Source organism: Crinia signifera, chromosome 7 (genome assembly GCF_055691185.1).
Source record: "Crinia signifera chromosome 7, ASM5569118v1, whole genome shotgun sequence".
In the NCBI taxonomy this organism is placed as follows: Eukaryota; Metazoa; Chordata; class Amphibia; order Anura; family Myobatrachidae; genus Crinia; species Crinia signifera.
Window position 1 is genome coordinate 158,586,119 of NC_139223.1, and position 19,962 is coordinate 158,606,080.

General features: G+C 48.8%; 1 protein-coding gene across 5 annotated transcripts in view; it reads left to right on the top strand.

Moving 5' to 3' along the window:
- CDK15 (cyclin dependent kinase 15) overlaps nucleotides 1-19,962 on the top strand; it is a 185,744-nt gene that overhangs the window by 81,989 nt on the left and 83,793 nt on the right. For all 5 annotated transcript variants that reach the window (XR_014450834.1, XR_014450833.1, XM_083154091.1 and 2 more), the window contains one exon: nucleotides 9,138-9,200. Coding sequence is in view for 3 of the 5 variants with exons in the window: in XM_083154091.1 (XP_083010217.1) it covers nucleotides 9,138-9,200 (63 nt within the window). In the remaining 2 variants the exon portion in view is untranslated. The remainder of the gene's footprint in view (nucleotides 1-9,137; nucleotides 9,201-19,962) is intronic.

A 19,962-nucleotide genomic window follows, 5' to 3' on the forward strand; every position in this document is an offset into this window, starting at 1 on the left:
TCACCCTAGAGATGGACGCCTCGACAGCTGGAGTTGGGGCAGTACTGAAGAGGGTAAATCACTTCTCAGCTCCAGAGAAGAACTATGTGGTTTGGGATAAAGAATTGCTATCCGTCAGACTGGCCTTGTTGGAGTTGCTATACCTGTTGGAGGGGGCAAAATTCCCAATGATGGTTTAGCGACCACAAGAACTATTGTCAGTCCACATGGTCACTTCTTTAATGCTTCAACCTGGTTATTCTGTAGCACCCGGATTACCGGCATCTGCCTTTTAAAGGAGCCAGGACCAGAGTGTCGTTGACAGAGTCTCTGTCCGTATGCAGATGGAGACCCTGCGCTCTTCCAAAAATGGACAAAGCCTTGGAGGAGTAGCCTCCAGCGTTACTCATAAGTACAAATTCTTGGAGGGCAGGCGCCCTGTGCATCTGCAACCCGCCGGGCAATGAACATGTAAAACCCATGGGGAATGAGCATATAAATCTCCAGAGGTTAACAAGCATTTAAGCCCCCCCACCCTGTGGCATTGAGCATGTAACCCCTGGCACTGAGCAGGTAATCCCTGGCAACAAGCATGTAGGTATGTGTCACTTATGTGGCAAAATATGTAATAGGCATTCCAGTGTGTGGCATAATGTGTAATGGGCAGTGCAGGTGTGTGGCATAATGTGTAATGGGCAGTGCAGGTGTGTGGCATAATGTGTAATGGGCAGCGCAGGTGTGTGGCATAATGTGTAATGGGCATTACGATGTGCGTAATCCTGGAGCAGTTTGCCCTCTAGCTGGTGTATTGTATGTAAGCGGCACTACTGGTTGGTTTAATGCGAATGACGAACACTACTGTGTGGTGTAATGGAAATTGGTACTATTATGTGGCACAGCTTCAGCACGCACTGGCCCTATTTTTTTGTGTGGGTGGCACCAATTCCTTTTCGGGCACTAGGCACTGCTGCTACTGGGCACTACTACTACTACTGTAGGCATTATACACCCTTTTTTTAGTTATGCCTGCAACACCTGCTGTCTCTTTGTAAAGTGTGGGAGGGTGCGTATAGTTTGCAGGGGGGCTCCGAACACCCTAGCACCAGGCCCTTTGGTAACCTGTCATACCTGTGCTTAACACAAGGTTTCACAGCACTGTCCTTTTGCTTCTTTTACTGATACCTGATCTTGCTTGGACTCACATGTCCATGGACTTAGTTATGGATCTTCACTCCTGTTGTCTAGACTTTTAATACCATCTTGGTGGTGGTGGACAGAATTTCAAGGTTACTCACTTTGTTCCATTGAAGTCTTCGGCTCCAAAATTGGCAGAAGCATTCATAAGGGAAATCTTCACGTTGCACAGATTCCTCAAGGATATTGGTCCTTTTTCAGAATTGATCGCAGTACAAATTTGTTCTCAAAATGGACAAATCCATGTGCACTGCAGGTGGGGCAGATGTAACCCGTATAGAGAGATTATTATCTCCACAGTTATTATCATACAGTTCTGGAGAGCACTATGCAAGTGTTTCGGGCTCATCCTAAGCTTCTCTTCCACTTACCATCCCCAGAGCAATAGATAGACAGAGGAAGTTGCGATGACTGTCTCCCTTTATTTGCCCCAATAACCTGTTCCGAAGTACATCTGGTTACTCTCATTCTTTATTCAATACAGTCTGTATCATTCATTAGCAAAGTTTCCAGCCTTCCAGTCAGTATCACTGCCAGCCATTCGTGGTACCATGAGTCACTTCCAACATCTGGATGGAGGTAAAGGAGCATCTGTGCAAAGTTCCTTTTCGCTGATAGGAGGAGGAAGATGCCCTTGAGGAATCCTGATCTGGTTATCAGTCAAGCATCGTCACTTGAGATAATCTACCATGAAGTTCACTTCCAGGTTTATTGGTACAATACCTTTCAATTCCTTCAAGTTCTCACTCCAGTGACATATTGTCCCTTGGACTGATACTGGACCCTGGGCAGCACAGCTGGACTGATATGGCACACAACACCCATTGCAGATTTTTAATAAAAAAAATGGGGGGCAGCTCCCCTGGAGTGATACAGGACACTGGGCAGCACAGCTGGACTGATACGGAACACTGGGCAGCTCCCCTGGACTGATACAGGACACTGGGCAGCACAGCTGGACTGATACAGGACACTGGGCAGCTCCCCTGGACTGATACTGGACACTGGGCAGCACAGCTGGACTGATACAGAACACCGGGCAGCTCCCTTGGACTGATACAGGACACTGGGCAGCACAGCTGGACTAATACGGAACACACGGCAGCTCCCCTGGACTAATACTACACACAGCTGGACTGATATTGCACACGTAACACCCCATGCAGATTTAAAAAAAAAAAAGTTTATTTTAATTAGAAAAATTGAGGCAGCTCCCCTGGACTGATGCGAGACACTGGGCAGCACATCTGGACTGATTCGGGGCACTTAAGGTACTTGTGTAGTTTCACTGTGCCACTGATGTAGTCAGCATAGTGTCCCTGTCAGCCTCAGCGTCGTGTTCCCACAGCCAGCGCAGTCAGTGTCCCTGTCAGCATCAGCATCGTGTTCCCACAGCCAGCGTAGTTAGCGTCCCTGTCAGCATCAGCGTCGTGTTTCCACAGCCTGCGCAGTCAGCGTCTCTATCAGCATTGTGTTCCTACAGACAGCGTAGTCCACGTCCCTGTCAGCATCAGCATCGTGTTCCTACAGACAGCGTGGTCAGCGTCCCTATCAGCATCAGCATCATGTTCCCGCAGCCAGCATAGTCAGCGTCCCTGTCAGCATCAGCATCATGTTCCCGCAGCCAGCGTTCCTGTCAGCATCAGCATCATGTTCCCGCAGCCAGCATAGTCAGCGTCCCTGTCAGTATCAGTGCCGTGTTCCCGCAGCCAGCATAGTCAGCATCCCTGTCAGCATCAGCATCGTGTTCCTACAGACAGCGTGGTCAGCGTCCCTGTCAGCATCATGTTCCCGCAGCCAGCATAGTCAGCGTCCCTGTCAGCATCAGCATCATGTTCCCGCAGAGAGCATAGTCAGCGTCCCCATCAGCATCGTGTTCCCACAGCCAGCGCAGTCAGTGTCCCTGTCAGCATCATGTTTCTACAGACAGCATAGTCAGCGTCCCTGTCAGCATCAGCATCATGTTCCCGCAGCCAGCATAGTCAGCGTTCCTGTCAGCATCAGCATCATGTTCCCGCAGCCAGCGTTCCTGTCAGCATCAGCATCATGTTCCCGCAGCCAGCATAGTCAGCGTCCCTGTCAGTATCAGTGCCGTGTTCCCGCAGCCAGCATAGTCAGCATCCCTGTCAGCATCAGCATCGTGTTCCTACAGACAGCGTGGTCAGCGTCCCTGTCAGCATCATGTTCCCGCAGCCAGCATAGTCAGCGTCCCTGTTGGCATCAGCATCATGTTCCCGCAGCCAGCAAAGTCAGCGTCCCTGTCAGTATCAGTGCCGTGTTCCCGCAGCCAGCATAGTCAGCATCCCTGTCAGCATCAGTGCCGTGTTCTCACAGCCAGCGTAGTCAGTGTCCCTGTCAGCATCAGCGCCGTGTTCCCACAGCCAGCGTAGTCAGCGTCCCTGTCAGCATCAGTGCCGTGTTCCCACAGCCAGCGTAGTCAGCGTCCCTGTCAGCATCAGTGCCGTGTTCCCACAGCCAGCATAGTCAGCGTCCCTGTCAGCATCAGCACCGTGTTCTCACAGCCAGCGTAGTCAGCGTCCCTGTCAGCATCAGCGCCGTGTTCCCACAGCCAGCGTAGTCAGCGTCCCTGTCAGCATCAGTGCCGTGTTCCCACAGCCAGCATAGTCAGCGTCCCTGTCGGCATCAGTGCCGTGTTCCCACAGCCAGCATAGTCAGCGTCCCTGTCAGCATCAGCATCATGTTCCCGCAGCCAGCGCATAGTCAGCTTGTGTCTGCGACTGTGTGTACTTTCGCACCTAACCAGAGCTTACGCAGTTAGCGTAGTCAGTCAGTGTTCCGCAGTTAGCGTAGTCAGTCAGCGTTCCGCAGTTAGCGTAGTCAGTCAGCGTTACGCAGTCAGCGTAGTCAGTCAGCGTAGTCAGTCAGCGTTACGCAGTCAGCGTAGTCAGTCAGTGTTGTGTCACCGCTTATTTACACTGTGTGGGAACCATTGACCTGCCTGACATGACAGGTGTGAATGTGTTACTGAAACACACCGACTATCCACGTCAGCCCGAAGCGTGACGAGCGGACGCGGTACGCGTCCTCCCGACCTGTTCATTCCCCCACTATCCACGTCGGCGTGGAGTTGATGTTATAAAGTGTGCCGAAAACCCAAAGCGTGGCAAGTGGACACAGTTTACTTGACGTGTATTCCGCGTGCGCTCGCTGCGCTTCGGGCTCTTTTTCCACTGCACTCACCTCACCACACTTTATAAAATCAACTCCACGCTGACGTGGATAGTGGGGGAATGAACAGGTCGGGAGGAAGCGTAACCAGGAAACTGGTTGTATTTCTGTCCCCAATACCAGAGGTTATCAGGGCTCCTGGGACTGAGCAATTGCAGCAGGTGCACCACAAGGCTCCATTGGAAGAGCTGTGGCCATATTTGGATCCCACTATGAACCACACCGGTGCTGCTATATATTGTATGCAGGTGCCCCTTTAGGGCTTGGAGCATGGAGGCAGATGACTCCTTTGCCTCTGGAAGTTACACCCCTGCATGTAACATTACGTGAAGTACCCAGCGCTGCACATAGATGGGTCCCTGAGGGCAGTCTACATCTCCAGAACTCCCAGAATTAGGAAAATAGGAAACAGGTCATGAGGTCGTGCCCCATACCTAGTCTTCATGCAGGTCTAGCGGCACTGGGCGTGACCAAAGGCATACCTCAAAGCTTTCTGCCGCCAGGGGTTTGGAACTCCGGCATGCTCTTGGGAAAAGGGGTGTGGCTTTTGTTTGTCACTATTGGGGCATGGCCAGCACTTTGGGAGCTGCAGGCTATGCCCCCTGTCTCAATGAATAGACTCTGTAGGCATGGGTACAGCATCTATTTATCGCTGCTCGGCTAGTCCCCCCTGTGATGGGCAGTGGGGCTCCCAAATGCCCCTCCTCCCACCCCGTGACACTGCTGGCCACAGGTGGGATACAGGACAGTTCCAAAAAAACAGGACTGTCCTGTGAATATCTGGTCAGTTGGGAGGTGTGCCTAAGGTAGGGTTCACAGCTGTACCATCACAGATGTACCACTGCCACCCAGTAGGGACGGCAGAAGAGTGATCACAGCTGTACATGTACCGCTGCCACCCAATAGGGACGGCAGGAGAGTGATCACAGCTGTACATGTACCGCTGCCACCCAATAGGGACGGCAGGAGAGTGATCACAGCTGTATATGTACCGCTGCCACCCAGTAGGGACGGCAGGAGAGTGATCACAGCTGTACATGTACCGCTGCCACCCAGTAGGGACAGCAGGAGAGTGATCACAGCTGTATATGTACCGCTGCCACCCAGTAGGGACGGCAGGAGAGTGATCACAGCTGTATATGTACCACTGCCACCCAGTAGGGACGGCAGGAGAGGGATCACAGCTGTACATGTACCGCTGCCACCCAGTAGGGACGGCAGGAGAGGGATCACAGCTGTATATGCAGGGCCGCCAATAGGGGGGTTTTGTGGGTACAGCTGTCCCAGGCCCCATCTATGGAAGGGCCTAGCCAGCTCATTTTGCCCCCCAGACTGCCTCCAGTGCACTGAACACAGCAGGTCCTGAAGCGCAAGCCGCGCAGCCAATTATAATTCTGCATCAGCTTTTGAGCCAATCAGAGCTTGCATACCAGCAGCCAATCAGAGTGGCTGCCGGTACGCAAGCTATGATTGGCTCACCAGCCGGTGCTGCATTTTAATTGGCCTCCGGCATCCGGAGTTGAAAAAGCCTGCGCTCCGGGCTGCAGATCAACGTAAGGGGAGATGGGGACAGGAGCCTGGTTACGGTAAGTCAAGTGAGATGGGGGGCCTGGGGCCCATACTGGAAATGAGTCCCAGGCCCCAAAATTCCTGATGGCAGCTCTGTGTTCATGTAACGCTGTCACCCAGTAGGGACGGCAGGAGAGGGATCACAGCTGTACATGTAACGCTGTCACCCAGTAGGGACGGCAGGAGAGGGATCACAGCTGTACATGTAACGCTGTCACCCAGTAGGAACAGCAGGAGCGGACGCACAGCTGTACATGTAACGCGGTCACCCAGTAGGGACGGCAGGAGCGGTTGCACAGCTGTACATGTAACGCGGTCACCCAGTAGGAACAGCAGGAGCGGACGCACAGCTGTACATGTAACGCGGTCACCCAGTAGGGACGGCAGGAGCGGACGCACAGCTGTACATGTAACGCTGTCACCCAGTAGGGACGGCAGGAGAGGGATCACAGCTGTATATGTAACGCTGTCACCCAGTAGGGATGGCAGGAGTGGTCGCACCGCTGTACATGTAACGCGGTCACCCAGTAGGGACGGCAGGAGTGGTCGCACCGCTGTACATGTAACGCGGTCACCCAGAAGGGACGGAAGGAGTGGTCGCACCGCTGTACATGTAACGCGGTCACCCAGTAGGGACGGCCGGAGCGGTCGCACAGCTGTACATGTAACGCGGTCACCCAGTAGGGACGGCAGGAGCGGTCGCACAGCTGTACATGTAACGCTGTCACCCAGTAGGGACAGCAGGAGCGGTCGCACAGCTGTACATGTAACGCTGTCACCCAGTAGGGACGACAGGAGCGGTCGCACAGCTGTACATGTAACGCTGTCACCCAGAAGGGACGGCAGGAGCGGACGCACAGCTGTACATGTAACGTGGTCACCCAGTAGGGACGGCAGGAGCGGTCGCACAGCTATACATGTAACGCGGTCACCCAGTAGGGACGGCAGGAGTGGTCGCACCGCTGTACATGTAACGCGGTCACCCAGTAGGGATGGCAGGAGCGGTCGCACCGCTGTACATGTAACGCTGTCACCCAGTAGGGACGACAGGAGCGGTCGCACAGCTGTACATGTAACGCTGTCACCCAGTAGGGACGGCAGGAGCGGACGCACAGCTGTACATGTAACGCTGTCACCCAGTAGGGACGGCAGGAGAGGGATCACAGCTGTATATGTAACGCTGTCACCCAGTAGGGACGGCAGGAGCGGTTGCACAGCTGTACATGTAACGCGGTCACCCAGTAGGAACAGCAGGAGCGGACGCACAGCTGTACATGTAACGCTGTCACCCAGTAGGGACGGCAGGAGAGGGATCACAGCTGTATATGTAACGCTGTCACCCAGTAGGGACGGCAGGAGAGGGATCACAGCTGTATATGTAACGCTGTCACCCAGTAGGGACGGCAGGAGTGGTCGCACCGCTGTACATGTAACGCGGTCACCCAGAAGGGACGGAAGGAGTGGTCGCACCGCTGTACATGTAACGCGGTCACCCAGTAGGGACGGCCGGAGCGGTCGCACAGCTGTACATGTAACGCGGTCACCCAGTAGGGACGGCAGGAGCGGTCGCACAGCTGTACATGTAACGCTGTCACCCAGTAGGGACGGCAGGAGCGGTCGCACAGCTGTACATGTAACGCTGTCACCCAGTAGGGACGACAGGAGCGGTCGCACAGCTGTACATGTAACGCTGTCACCCAGAAGGGACGGCAGGAGCGGACGCACAGCTGTACATGTAACGTGGTCACCCAGTAGGGACGGCAGGAGCGGTCGCACAGCTATACATGTAACGCGGTCACCCAGTAGGGACGGCAGGAGCGGACGCACAGCTGTACATGTAACGCTGTCACCCAGTAGGGACGGCAGGAGCGGTCGCACAGCTGTACATGTAACGCGGTCACCCAGTAGGGACGGCAGGAGCGGTCGCACAGCTGTACATGTAACGCTGTCACCCAGTAGGGACGGCAGGAGCGGACGCACAGCTGTACATGTAACGAGGTCACCCAGTAGGGATGGCAGGAGCGGTCGCACAGCTGTACATGTAACACTGTCACCCAGTAGGGACGGCAGGAGCGGTCACACAGCTGTACATGTAACGCTGTCACCCAGTAGGGACGGCAGGAGCGGTCACACAGCTGTACATGTAATGCTGCCACCCAGAAGGGACGGCAGGAGCGGATGTGTACATGTAACGCTGTCACCCAGAAGGGACGGCAGGAGCGGACGTGTACATGTAACGCTGTCACCCAGTAGGGACGGCAGGAGCGGTCGCACAGCTGTACATGTAACGCTGTCACCCAGTAGGGACGACAGGAGCGGTCGCACAGCTGTACATGTAACGCTGTCACCCAGAAGGGACGGCAGGAGCGGACGCACAGCTGTACATGTAACGTGGTCACCCAGTAGGGACGGCAGGAGCGGTCGCACAGCTGTACATGTAACGCGGTCACCCAGTAGGGACGGCAGGAGCGGACGCACAGCTGTACATGTAACGCTGTCACCCAGTAGGGACGGCAGGAGCGGTCGCACAGCTGTACATGTAACGCGGTCACCCAGTAGGGACGGCAGGAGCGGTCGCACAGCTGTACATGTAACGCTGTCACCCAGTAGGGACGGCAGGAGCGGACGCACAGCTGTACATGTAACGAGGTCACCCAGTAGGGATGGCAGGAGCGGTCGCACAGCTGTACATGTAACACTGTCACCCAGTAGGGACGGCAGGAGCGGACGCACAGCTGTACATGTAACGCTGTCACCCAGTAGGGGCGGCAGGAGCGGTCATACAGCTGTACATGTAACGCTGTCACCCAGAAGGGACGGCAGGAGCGGACGTGTACATGTAACGCTGTCACCCAGAAGGGACGGCAGGAGCGGACGCACCGCTGTACATGTACTGGGATGCTGTTTCATACAGTGTCACAGAATTATCAGGAGTTATTACCCAGTCTTGTTTTTTGTTTTGTTCCTAATTGTAAGCCGAATATTCTGCTGAGATATTAATATTATTATCATTATCAACAACAGCGTTATTATCAGATTTGCCATTTTTTATCATCCATAAATTGTCTAATGCTCCAGCAGGGGGAGCTCTTGGCTGCTGCATGGCTGTTCTCTATACAGTACAATGCTTAGCTATGCACTGGTAGAATGTCTGACACTTGCAGCAGGCTAATAACGTATGTGTTGTTCATTCCTTGTATCTGCAGCACACAGACCTGGCACAGTACATGTCACAGCACCCCGGAGGACTACTTCCATACAACGTCCGGGTGAGAGCTTCATCATTAATACCAGCTAGTCCTAGTTGGGGAAATTTACTAAGATGGGAGTTCTAGTTCACACAAGATTTTGCTATGGGCAACCAATCAGAAGCTACTTATTTATTTTGCACCTGAAAAATAATAGAATCTGATTGGTTGCCCATAGCAATATCCCATGTAAAATACAACTCCCATCTGAAGCTGTGTACACAGTCATTTATCGCTGGCAATCATATTGCCAGTGATTGGAGTGTGCACCGGCGATAAATCACCAGGTGTGCGCTCCTGTTTTCAGCCCCCAATGGTCGCTGGTTGGAGGAGCTTGCTCCCCTGACCATCGGCTTCCTCTGCGCCTCTTCTCCCAGCAGTGGGACATTTTCATCAGCGACCATCTCTGGACACTGATGAAAACGGGACACTGAGCAATATATTGCCAGTAATCATATTGCTCCATGTGTACACACCTTTAGTAAATTTCCCCCAGTGTGTTGAATAAATGACAGAACCAGATGTATTCATATTTAATATCAGGTATTAGACAGAATAATTATCATTTCTTATTTCGGCAATAATAATGAAGACACACAAGTGGGAAGCATGAAGCTGTGTTTAGTGATTTCATAACTATACTTATCGTACCTGGAGGCGGAGGTGAGGTGCTGGGGGCAGGAGGCGGAGGTGAGGTGCTGGGGGCAGGAGGCGGAGGTGAGGTGCTGGGGGCAGGAGGCGGAGGTGAGGTGCTGGGGGCAGGAGGCGGAGGTGAGGTGCTGGGGGCAGGAGGCGGAGGTGAGGTGCTGGGGGCAGGAGGCGGAGGTGAGGTGCTGGGGGCAGGAGGCGGAGGTGAGGTGCTGGGGGCAGGAGGCGGAGGTGAGGTGCTGGGGGCAGGAGGCGGAGGTGAGGTGCTGGGGGAAGGAGGCGGAGGTGAGGTGCTGGGGGCAGGAGGCAGGGGTGAGGTGCTGGGGTAGGAGGCGGAGGTGAGGTGCTGGGGTAGGAGGCGGAGGTGAGGTCCTGGGGTAGGAGGCGGAGGTGAGGTCCTGGGGTAGGAGGCGGAGGTGAGGTCCTGGGGTAGGAGGCGGAGGTGAGGTGCTGGGGTAGGAGGCGGAGGTGAGGTGCTGGGGGTAGGAGGCGGAGGTGAGGTGCTGGGGGCAGTAGGCGAAGGTGTGGTGCTGGGGGTAGGAGGCAGGGGTGAGGTGCTGGGGGTAGGAGGCAGGGGTGATGTGCTGGGGGCAGGAGGCAGAGGTGAGGTGCTGGGGGCAGAAGGCGGAGGTGAGGTGCTGGGGGCAGGAGGCGGAGGTGTGGTGCTGGGGGTAGGAGGCGCAGGTAAGGTGCTGGGGAAGAGGTGGAAGTGAGGTGCTGGGAGCAGGAGGTGGAGGTGCGGTGCTGTAAGCAAAGGTGAGGTTCTGGGGGCAGAGGTGAGGTGCTGGGGGCAGGAGGTAAGGTGGTGTCGGGCAGGAGGTGGAGGTGCCATGCTGTAAGCAGAGGTGAGGTGATGGGGTAGGAGGCAGAGGTGAGGTGCTGGGGTAGGAGGCAGAGGTGAGGTGCTGGGGGCAGGAGGTGAGGTTCTGGGGGCAGAGGTGAGGTGCTGGGGCAGGAAGCGGCGGTACGGTGGTGGCGGGCAGGAGGTGAAGGTGAGGTGCTGGGGGCAGGAGGTGAGGTTCTGGGGGCAGAGGTGAGGTGCTGGGGGCAGGAAGAGGAGGTGAGGTGGTGGCGGGCAGGAGATTGAGGTGAGATGTTGGGGTAGGAGGTGAGGTGCTGGGGGCAGGAGGTGAAGGTGTGGTGCTGGGGGTAGGAGGTGAGGTGCTGGGGGCAGGAAGCAGAGGTAAGGTGGTGGCGGGCAGCAGATGGAGGTGGGGTGCTGTGGGTAGGAGGCAGAGGTGAGGTGATTGGGGCAGGAGTGCATGTATCGTGCACTATATGTAACACATGAACCATACTTGTCTACCTGACCCTCTACATGAGGGAGAAAACTCTCTGTTCCTGGACTTCCATAGGACATACTTGCCTACTTTTGAAAACTAGTTTCAGGGAGATTATGGTTGGTAGTAGAATTTTGCATAGCGCCTGAGGGGATGTGTCATGCTCCTCCCAAAGGGCGTGTCTAGTTCCATTTTTGAAGATATTGTGAACGTGGCAGCGTTATTGTATTCTACTACACCTGAGAGGAATCTTTTTAAATGACTTATATCCAAATGTAGATGAGCCCCTGAGAAGTTAGTAAGAATTACTATAAAATGTACACTGCTCAAAAAAATAACACTTCTGTGAAATCAACCTGTCCACTTCGGAAGCAACACTGATCGACAATCAATTAACCATGCCATTGTGCAAATGGAAAATGTATTTATTACCAGTTTCTTATATAGCACACACATGTACAGAGTATATTTGAACATTCACATCATTCCCTGCCCCAGTGGAGTTTACAATCTACAGTATATTTCCTACCACATGTACACGCACACACATTCATTCTAGGGTTAATTTCTTTGTTAGGCGCCAAATAACCTACCAGTATATTTTTGGATTTGGAATAGACAACATGTGGAAATTATAGGCAATTAGCGAGACCCCCCAATAAACGAGATGTTCTGCAGGTGGTGACCACAGACCACTTCTCAGCTCCTATGCTTTCTGGCTGATGTTTTGGTCACTAATGAAAGCTGGCGGTGCTGTCACTCTAGTGGTAGCATAAGACGGAGTCTACAACCCACACAAGTGGCTCAGGTAGTGCAGCTCATCCAGGATGGCCCATCAATGCGAGCTGTGGCAAGAAGGTTTGCTGTATACAGATGTAGCCGGCCTTGTGGTTGCTGGTGATCCGCCAGCAGCATGCTGCCGGCGGATTGCCAGCAACACGGCGCCTCTATCTGACTGAGACGCGCGTGCGTCCCCCACGCACGCGCGTCTGTCCCCCACGCACGCGCGTCTCAGTATCCGGGCGGCGATGCGGACGCAATACTGTCCGCCTCCCACTCGAGGGGGCTGGGGGGGACCTCTGGCCACTGTAGGGGGGTGTGGTCGCCCGGTGTGGGCACTGGGTGACCAAGGGCAGCACCGTCGGAAGGGGACGAGGTGCGCGCGCGTCCCCTTCCGGCATACAGATGGCGGCGGGGCAGGGAATGGTGATGGCGACGCCATCGCCATCACCTGCAAAGATGAATCCTGCTACATCTGTATGTCAGTGTAGTGTCCAGAGCATGGAGGCACTACCAGGAGACAGGCCAGTACATCAGGAGACATGGAGGAGGCCGTAGGAGGGCAACAACCCAGCAGCGGGACCGCTACCTCCACCTTTGTGCAAGGAGGAACAGGAGGAACACTACCAGAGCCCTGCAAAATGACCTCCAGCAGGCCACAAATGTGCATGTGTCAACTCAAACGGTCAGAAACAGACTCCATGAGGGTGGCATGCGGGTCTGACGTCCACAGGTGGGAGTTGTCCTTACAACCAAACACCATGCAGGACGTTTGGCATTTCTTTGGGGGGGGGGGGGGGGGGGGGGTGTTCCTCCTAATGCAAGACCATGCTAGACCTCATGTGGCTGGAGTATGTCAGCAGTTCCTGCAAGATGAAGGTATTGATGCTATGGACTGGCCCGCCCGTTCCCCAGACCTGAATCCAATTGAGCACATCTGGGACATCATGTCTCGCTCCATCCACCAACGCCACGTTGCACCACAGACTGTCCAGGAGTTGGTGGATGCTTTAGTCCAGGTCTGGGAGGAGATCCCTCAGGAGACCATCCGCCACCTCATCAGGAGCATGCCCAGGCGTTGTAGGGAGGTCATACAGGCACGTGGAGGCCACACACACTACTGAGCCTCATTTTGACTTGTTTTAAGGACAAGTTGGATCAGCCTGTAGAGTGTTTTTCCACTTTAGTTTTGAATGGGACTTTAAATCCAGACCTCCATGGGTTAATACATTTTATTGCCATTGGTAATTTTGGTGTAATTTTGTTGTCAGCACATTCAACTATGTAAAGAACAAAGTATTTAACCAATAATATTTAATTCATTCAGATCTAGGACGTGTTATGTTAGTGTTCCCTTTATTTTTTTGAGCAGTGTATAAATGGCCACAAGACAAGCATGTAGCCGTAGGGATCATTGTGTTTTATCACCAACACTGGGAAATGGTGCTGATAATTAAATGTATATATTGCATCTCTCGGTACTTGTTTCCTAGCACTGCACCAGCGATTTTTATCTTAAGCATCGGAACCAAAAAAATTGCGTTGATCGCATCGCATGCAACCAAATCGCATGCGATGTGATCGACGCGATTTTTACATTGAAATCAATGTAAAATGGTCCCTGAGGCCCAATTTTACATTGTGCCATGTAAAAAGCCCCCAAAACCCCAAATTTAATTGGATACCCCCCTCATGGGTGAAATGCCCCCCCCCCCTCCCCCCCATTGTTAACGCCACCCCACTATTGACGCCAACCCGAAGCGTGGCGAGGGGCGGCGGTACGCGACCTCTGACCTTTTCAAACCCCCACTATCCACGTCGGCGTGGAGTTGATTTTATATAGTGTGGCGAGCCACCGAGCCCGAAGCGTGGCGAGCGGACGCGCATAACTTCACAGGTATACCCTTCCGTGGCTCGGTGGCTCACTGCGCTCGCCACACTTTATAAAATCAAGTCTACGCCAACGTGGATAGTGGGGGTACGAAAAGGTCGGAGGACACGTACCGCCGCCCCTCGCGGGCTCGCTGCGCTCGCCACGCTTCGGGTTGGCGTCAATAGTGGGGTGGCATTTGACATACTTTAAACACATGAGGGTGCATATACAATGAGAAATTGGGCACATTGTCCCATTTCCCATTGTTCCCTATGTAAAATCGCGTTGATTGCGTCGATCGCATCGTATGCCATTATAATGGCATGCTATGGACGCGATCAACGCGATTTTCTTATTGCCGGCAATAAAGCCCGGTAATTGACAGAATATCGCGTCGATCGCATACCTTAAGTACCTTAACTTAAGGTATGCGATTAACCCCGACAGGTGCCGTGCTAGGAAACAAGTACCCATCTCTCTTTCATTTTTTTTCCAAAAAATGTAACCGTGTAATGTGGGCTAGGTGACATGAGGGAGATTGCTAGACTAATCAGGGAGAGAGGAAGATTTCTGTTATAAGCAGCACAGCGCCTAGGCAGCCATCAGTGGCGTCACCGGTCATTGCAGCAGCCAGGTAGGTACCAGTATAAGTAGGGACAGTACAGTTATCACACAGGGAACACTTACTCGCCGAGCAGCACAGCGCCTAGACAGCCATCAGTGGCACCACTGGTCATTGCAGCAGCCAGGTAGGTAACAGTAAGAGCAAAGACAACACAGTTACAGCAGAGACAGTACAGTTATCACACAGGAGATGTGGGGTTACATATAGCTGAGGACACAGTTCCTATGTAACACTATATGTAACACCTGCACTATATGTAACACTATATGTAACACCTGCACTATATGTAACAATATATGTAACACCTGCACTATATGTAACACTATATGTAACACCTGCACTATATGAAACACTATATGTAACACCTGCACTATATGTAACAATATATGTAACACCTGCACTATATGTAACACTATATGTAACACCTGCACTATATGTAACAATATATGTAACACCTGCACTATATGTAACACTATATGTAACACCTGCACTATATGAAACACTATATGTAACACCTGCACTATATGAAACACTATATGTAACACCTGCACTATATGTAACACCTGCACTATATGTAACACTATATGTAACACCTGCACTATATGAAACACTATATGTAACACCTGCACTATATGAAACACTATATGTAACACCTGCACTATATGAAACACTATATGTAACACCTGCACTATATGAAACACTATATGTAACACCTGCACTATATGTAACACCTGCACTATATGAAACACTATATGTAACACATGAACTATATGTAACACCTGCACTATATGTAACACTATATGTAACACCTGCACTATATGTAACACCTGCACTATATGTAACACCTGCACTATATGAAACACTATATGTAACACCTGCACTATATGTAACAATATATGTAACACCTGCACTATATGTAACACTATATGTAACACCTGCACTATATGTAACACTATATGTAACACCTGCACTATATGTAACACCTGCACTATATGTAACACCTGCACTATATGTAACACTATATGTAACACTTTCACTATATGTAACACTATATGTAACACCTGCACTATATGTAACACTATATGTAACACATGCACTATATGTAACACTATATGTAACACCTGCACTATATGTAACACTATATGTAACACCTGCACTATATGTAATACTATATGTAACACTTTCACTATATGTAACACTATATGTAACACCTGCACTATATGTAACACATGCACTATATGCAACACTATATGTAACACATGCACTATATGTAACATCTGCACTATGTGTAACACATGCACTATATGTAACACTATATGTAACACCTGCACTATCTGTAACACTATATGTAACACATGCACTATATGTAACACTATATGTAACACTATATGTAACACATGCACTATATGTAACACCTGCACTATATGTAACACATATGTAACACCTGCACTATATGTAACACATGCACTATATGTAACACAATATGTAACACCTGCACTATATGTAACACTATATGTAACACCTGCACTATATGTAACACTATATGTAACACCTGCACTATATGTAACACATGCACTATATGCAACACTATATGTAACACATGCACTATATGTAACATCTGCACTATGTGTAACACATGCACTATATGTAACACTATATGTAACACCTGCACTATCTGTAACACTATATGTAACACATGCACTATATGTAACACTATATGTAACACTATATGTAACACCTGCACTATATGTAACACCTGCACTATATGTAACACATATGTAACACCTGCACTATATGTAACACATGCACTATATGTAACACTATATGTAACACCTGCACTATATGTAACACTATATGTAACACCTGCACTATATGTAACACCTGCACTATATGTAACACCTGCACTATATGTAACACTATATGTAACACCTGCACTATATGTAACACTATATGTAACATAAGTACCCATCTCTCTTTCATTTTTTTTCCAAAAAATGTAACCGTGTAATGTGGGCTAGGTGACATGAGGGAGATTGCTAGACTAATCAGGGAGAGAGGAAGATTTCTGTTATAAGCAGCACAGCGCCTAGGCAGCCATCAGTGGCGTCACCGGTCATTGCAGCAGCCAGGTAGGTACCAGTATAAGTAGGGACAGTACAGTTATCACACAGGGAACACTTACTCGCCGAGCAGCACAGCGCCTAGACAGCCATCAGTGGCACCACTGGTCATTGCAGCAGCCAGGTAGGTAACAGTAAGAGCAAAGACAACACAGTTACAGCAGAGACAGTACAGTTATCACACAGGAGATGTGGGGTTACATATAGCTGAGGACACAGTTCCTATGTAACACTATATGTAATACCTGCACTATATGTAACACTATATGTAACACCTGCACTATATGTAACAATATATGTAACACCTGCACTATATGTAACACTATATGTAACACCTGCACTATATGAAACACTATATGTAACACCTGCACTATATGTAACAATATATGTAACACCTGCACTATATGTAACACTATATGTAACACCTGCACTATATGTAACAATATATGTAACACCTGCACTATATGTAACACTATATGTAACACCTGCACTATATGAAACACTATATGTAACACCTGCACTATATGAAACACTATATGTAACACCTGCACTATATGTAACACTATATGTAACACCTGCACTATATGAAACACTATATGTAACACCTGCACTATATGTAACAATATATGTAACACCTGCACTATATGAAACACTATATGTAACACCTGCACTATATGAAACACTATATGTAACACCTGCACTATATGTAACACCTGCACTATATGAAACACTATATGTAACACATGAACTATATGTAACACCTGCACTATATGTAACACTATATGTAACACCTGCACTATATGTAACACCTGCACTATATGTAACACCTGCACTATATGAAACACTATATGTAACACCTGCACTATATGTAACAATATATGTAACACCTGCACTATATGTAACACTATATGTAACACCTGCACTATATGTAACACTATATGTAACACCTGCACTATATGTAACACCTGCACTATATGTAACACCTGCACTATATGTAACACTATATGTAACACTTTCACTATATGTAACACTATATGTAACACCTGCACTATATGTAACACTATATGTAACACATGCACTATATGTAACACTATATGTAACACCTGCACTATATGTAACACTATATGTAACACCTGCACTATATGTAATACTATATGTAACACTTTCACTATATGTAACACTATATGTAACACCTGCACTATATGTAACACATGCACTATATGCAACACTATATGTAACACATGCACTATATGTAACATCTGCACTATGTGTAACACATGCACTATATGTAACACTATATGTAACACCTGCACTATCTGTAACACTATATGTAACACATGCACTATATGTAACACTATATGTAACACTATATGTAACACATGCACTATATGTAACACCTGCACTATATGTAACACATATGTAACACCTGCACTATATGTAACACATGCACTATATGTAACACAATATGTAACACCTGCACTATATGTAACACTATATGTAACACCTGCACTATATGTAACACTATATGTAACACCTGCACTATATGTAACACATGCACTATATGCAACACTATATGTAACACATGCACTATATGTAACATCTGCACTATGTGTAACACATGCACTATATGTAACACTATATGTAACACCTGCACTATCTGTAACACTATATGTAACACATGCACTATATGTAACACTATATGTAACACTATATGTAACACCTGCACTATATGTAACACCTGCACTATATGTAACACATATGTAACACCTGCACTATATGTAACACCTGCACTATATGTAACACTATATGTAACACCTGCACTATATGTAACACTATATGTAACACCTGCACTATATGTAACACCTGCACTATATGTAACACCGGCACTATATGTAACACCTGCACTATATGTAACACTATATGTAACACCTGCACTATATGTAACACTATATGTAACATAAGTACCCATCTCTCTTTCATTTTTTTTCCAAAAAATGTAACCGTGTAATGTGGGCTAGGTGACATGAGGGAGATTGCTAGACTAATCAGGGAGAGAGGAAGATTTCTGTTATAAGCAGCACAGCGCCTAGGCAGCCATCAGTGGCGTCACCGGTCATTGCAGCAGCCAGGTAGGTACCAGTATAAGTAGGGACAGTACAGTTATCACACAGGGAACACTTACTCGCCGAGCAGCACAGCGCCTAGACAGCCATCAGTGGCACCACTGGTCATTGCAGCAGCCAGGTAGGTAACAGTAAGAGCAAAGACAACACAGTTACAGCAGAGACAGTACAGTTATCACACAGGAGATGTGGGGTTACATATAGCTGAGGACACAGTTCCTATGTAACACTATATGTAACACCTGCACTATATGTAACACTATATGTAACACCTGCACTATATGTAACAATATATGTAACACCTGCACTATATGTAACACTATATGTAACACCTGCACTATATGAAACACTATATGTAACACCTGCACTATATGTAACAATATATGTAACACCTGCACTATATGTAACACTATATGTAACACCTGCACTATATGTAACAATATATGTAACACCTGCACTATATGTAACAATATATGTAACACCTGCACTATATGTAACACTATATGTAACACCTGCACTATATGAAACACTATATGTAACACCTGCACTATATGAAACACTATATGTAACACCTGCACTATATGTAACACTATATGTAACACCTGCACTATATGTAACACTATATGTAACACCTGCACTATATGAAACACTATATGTAACACCTGCACTATATGTAACAATATATGTAACACCTGCACTATATGAAACACTATATGTAACACCTGCACTATATGAAACACTATATGTAACACCTGCACTATATGTAACACCTGCACTATATGAAACACTATATGTAACACATGAACTATATGTAACACCTGCACTATATGTAACACCTGCACTATATGAAACACTATATGTAACACATGAACTATATGTAACACCTGCACTATATGTAACACCTGCACTATATGTAACACCTGCACTATATGAAACACTATATGTAACACCTGCACTATATGTAACAATATATGTAACACCTGCACTATATGTAACACTATATGTAACACCTGCACTATATGTAACACTATATGTAACACCTGCACTATATGTAACACCTGCACTATATGTAACACCTGCACTATATGTAACACTATATGTAACACTTTCACTATATGTAACACTATATGTAACACCTGCACTATATGTAACACTATATGTAACACATGCACTATATGTAACACTATATGTAACACCTGCACTATATGTAACACTATATGTAACACCTGCACTATATGTAATACTATATGTAACATTTTCACTATATGTAACACTATATGTAACACCTGCACTATATGTAACACATGCACTATATGCAACACTATATGTAACAC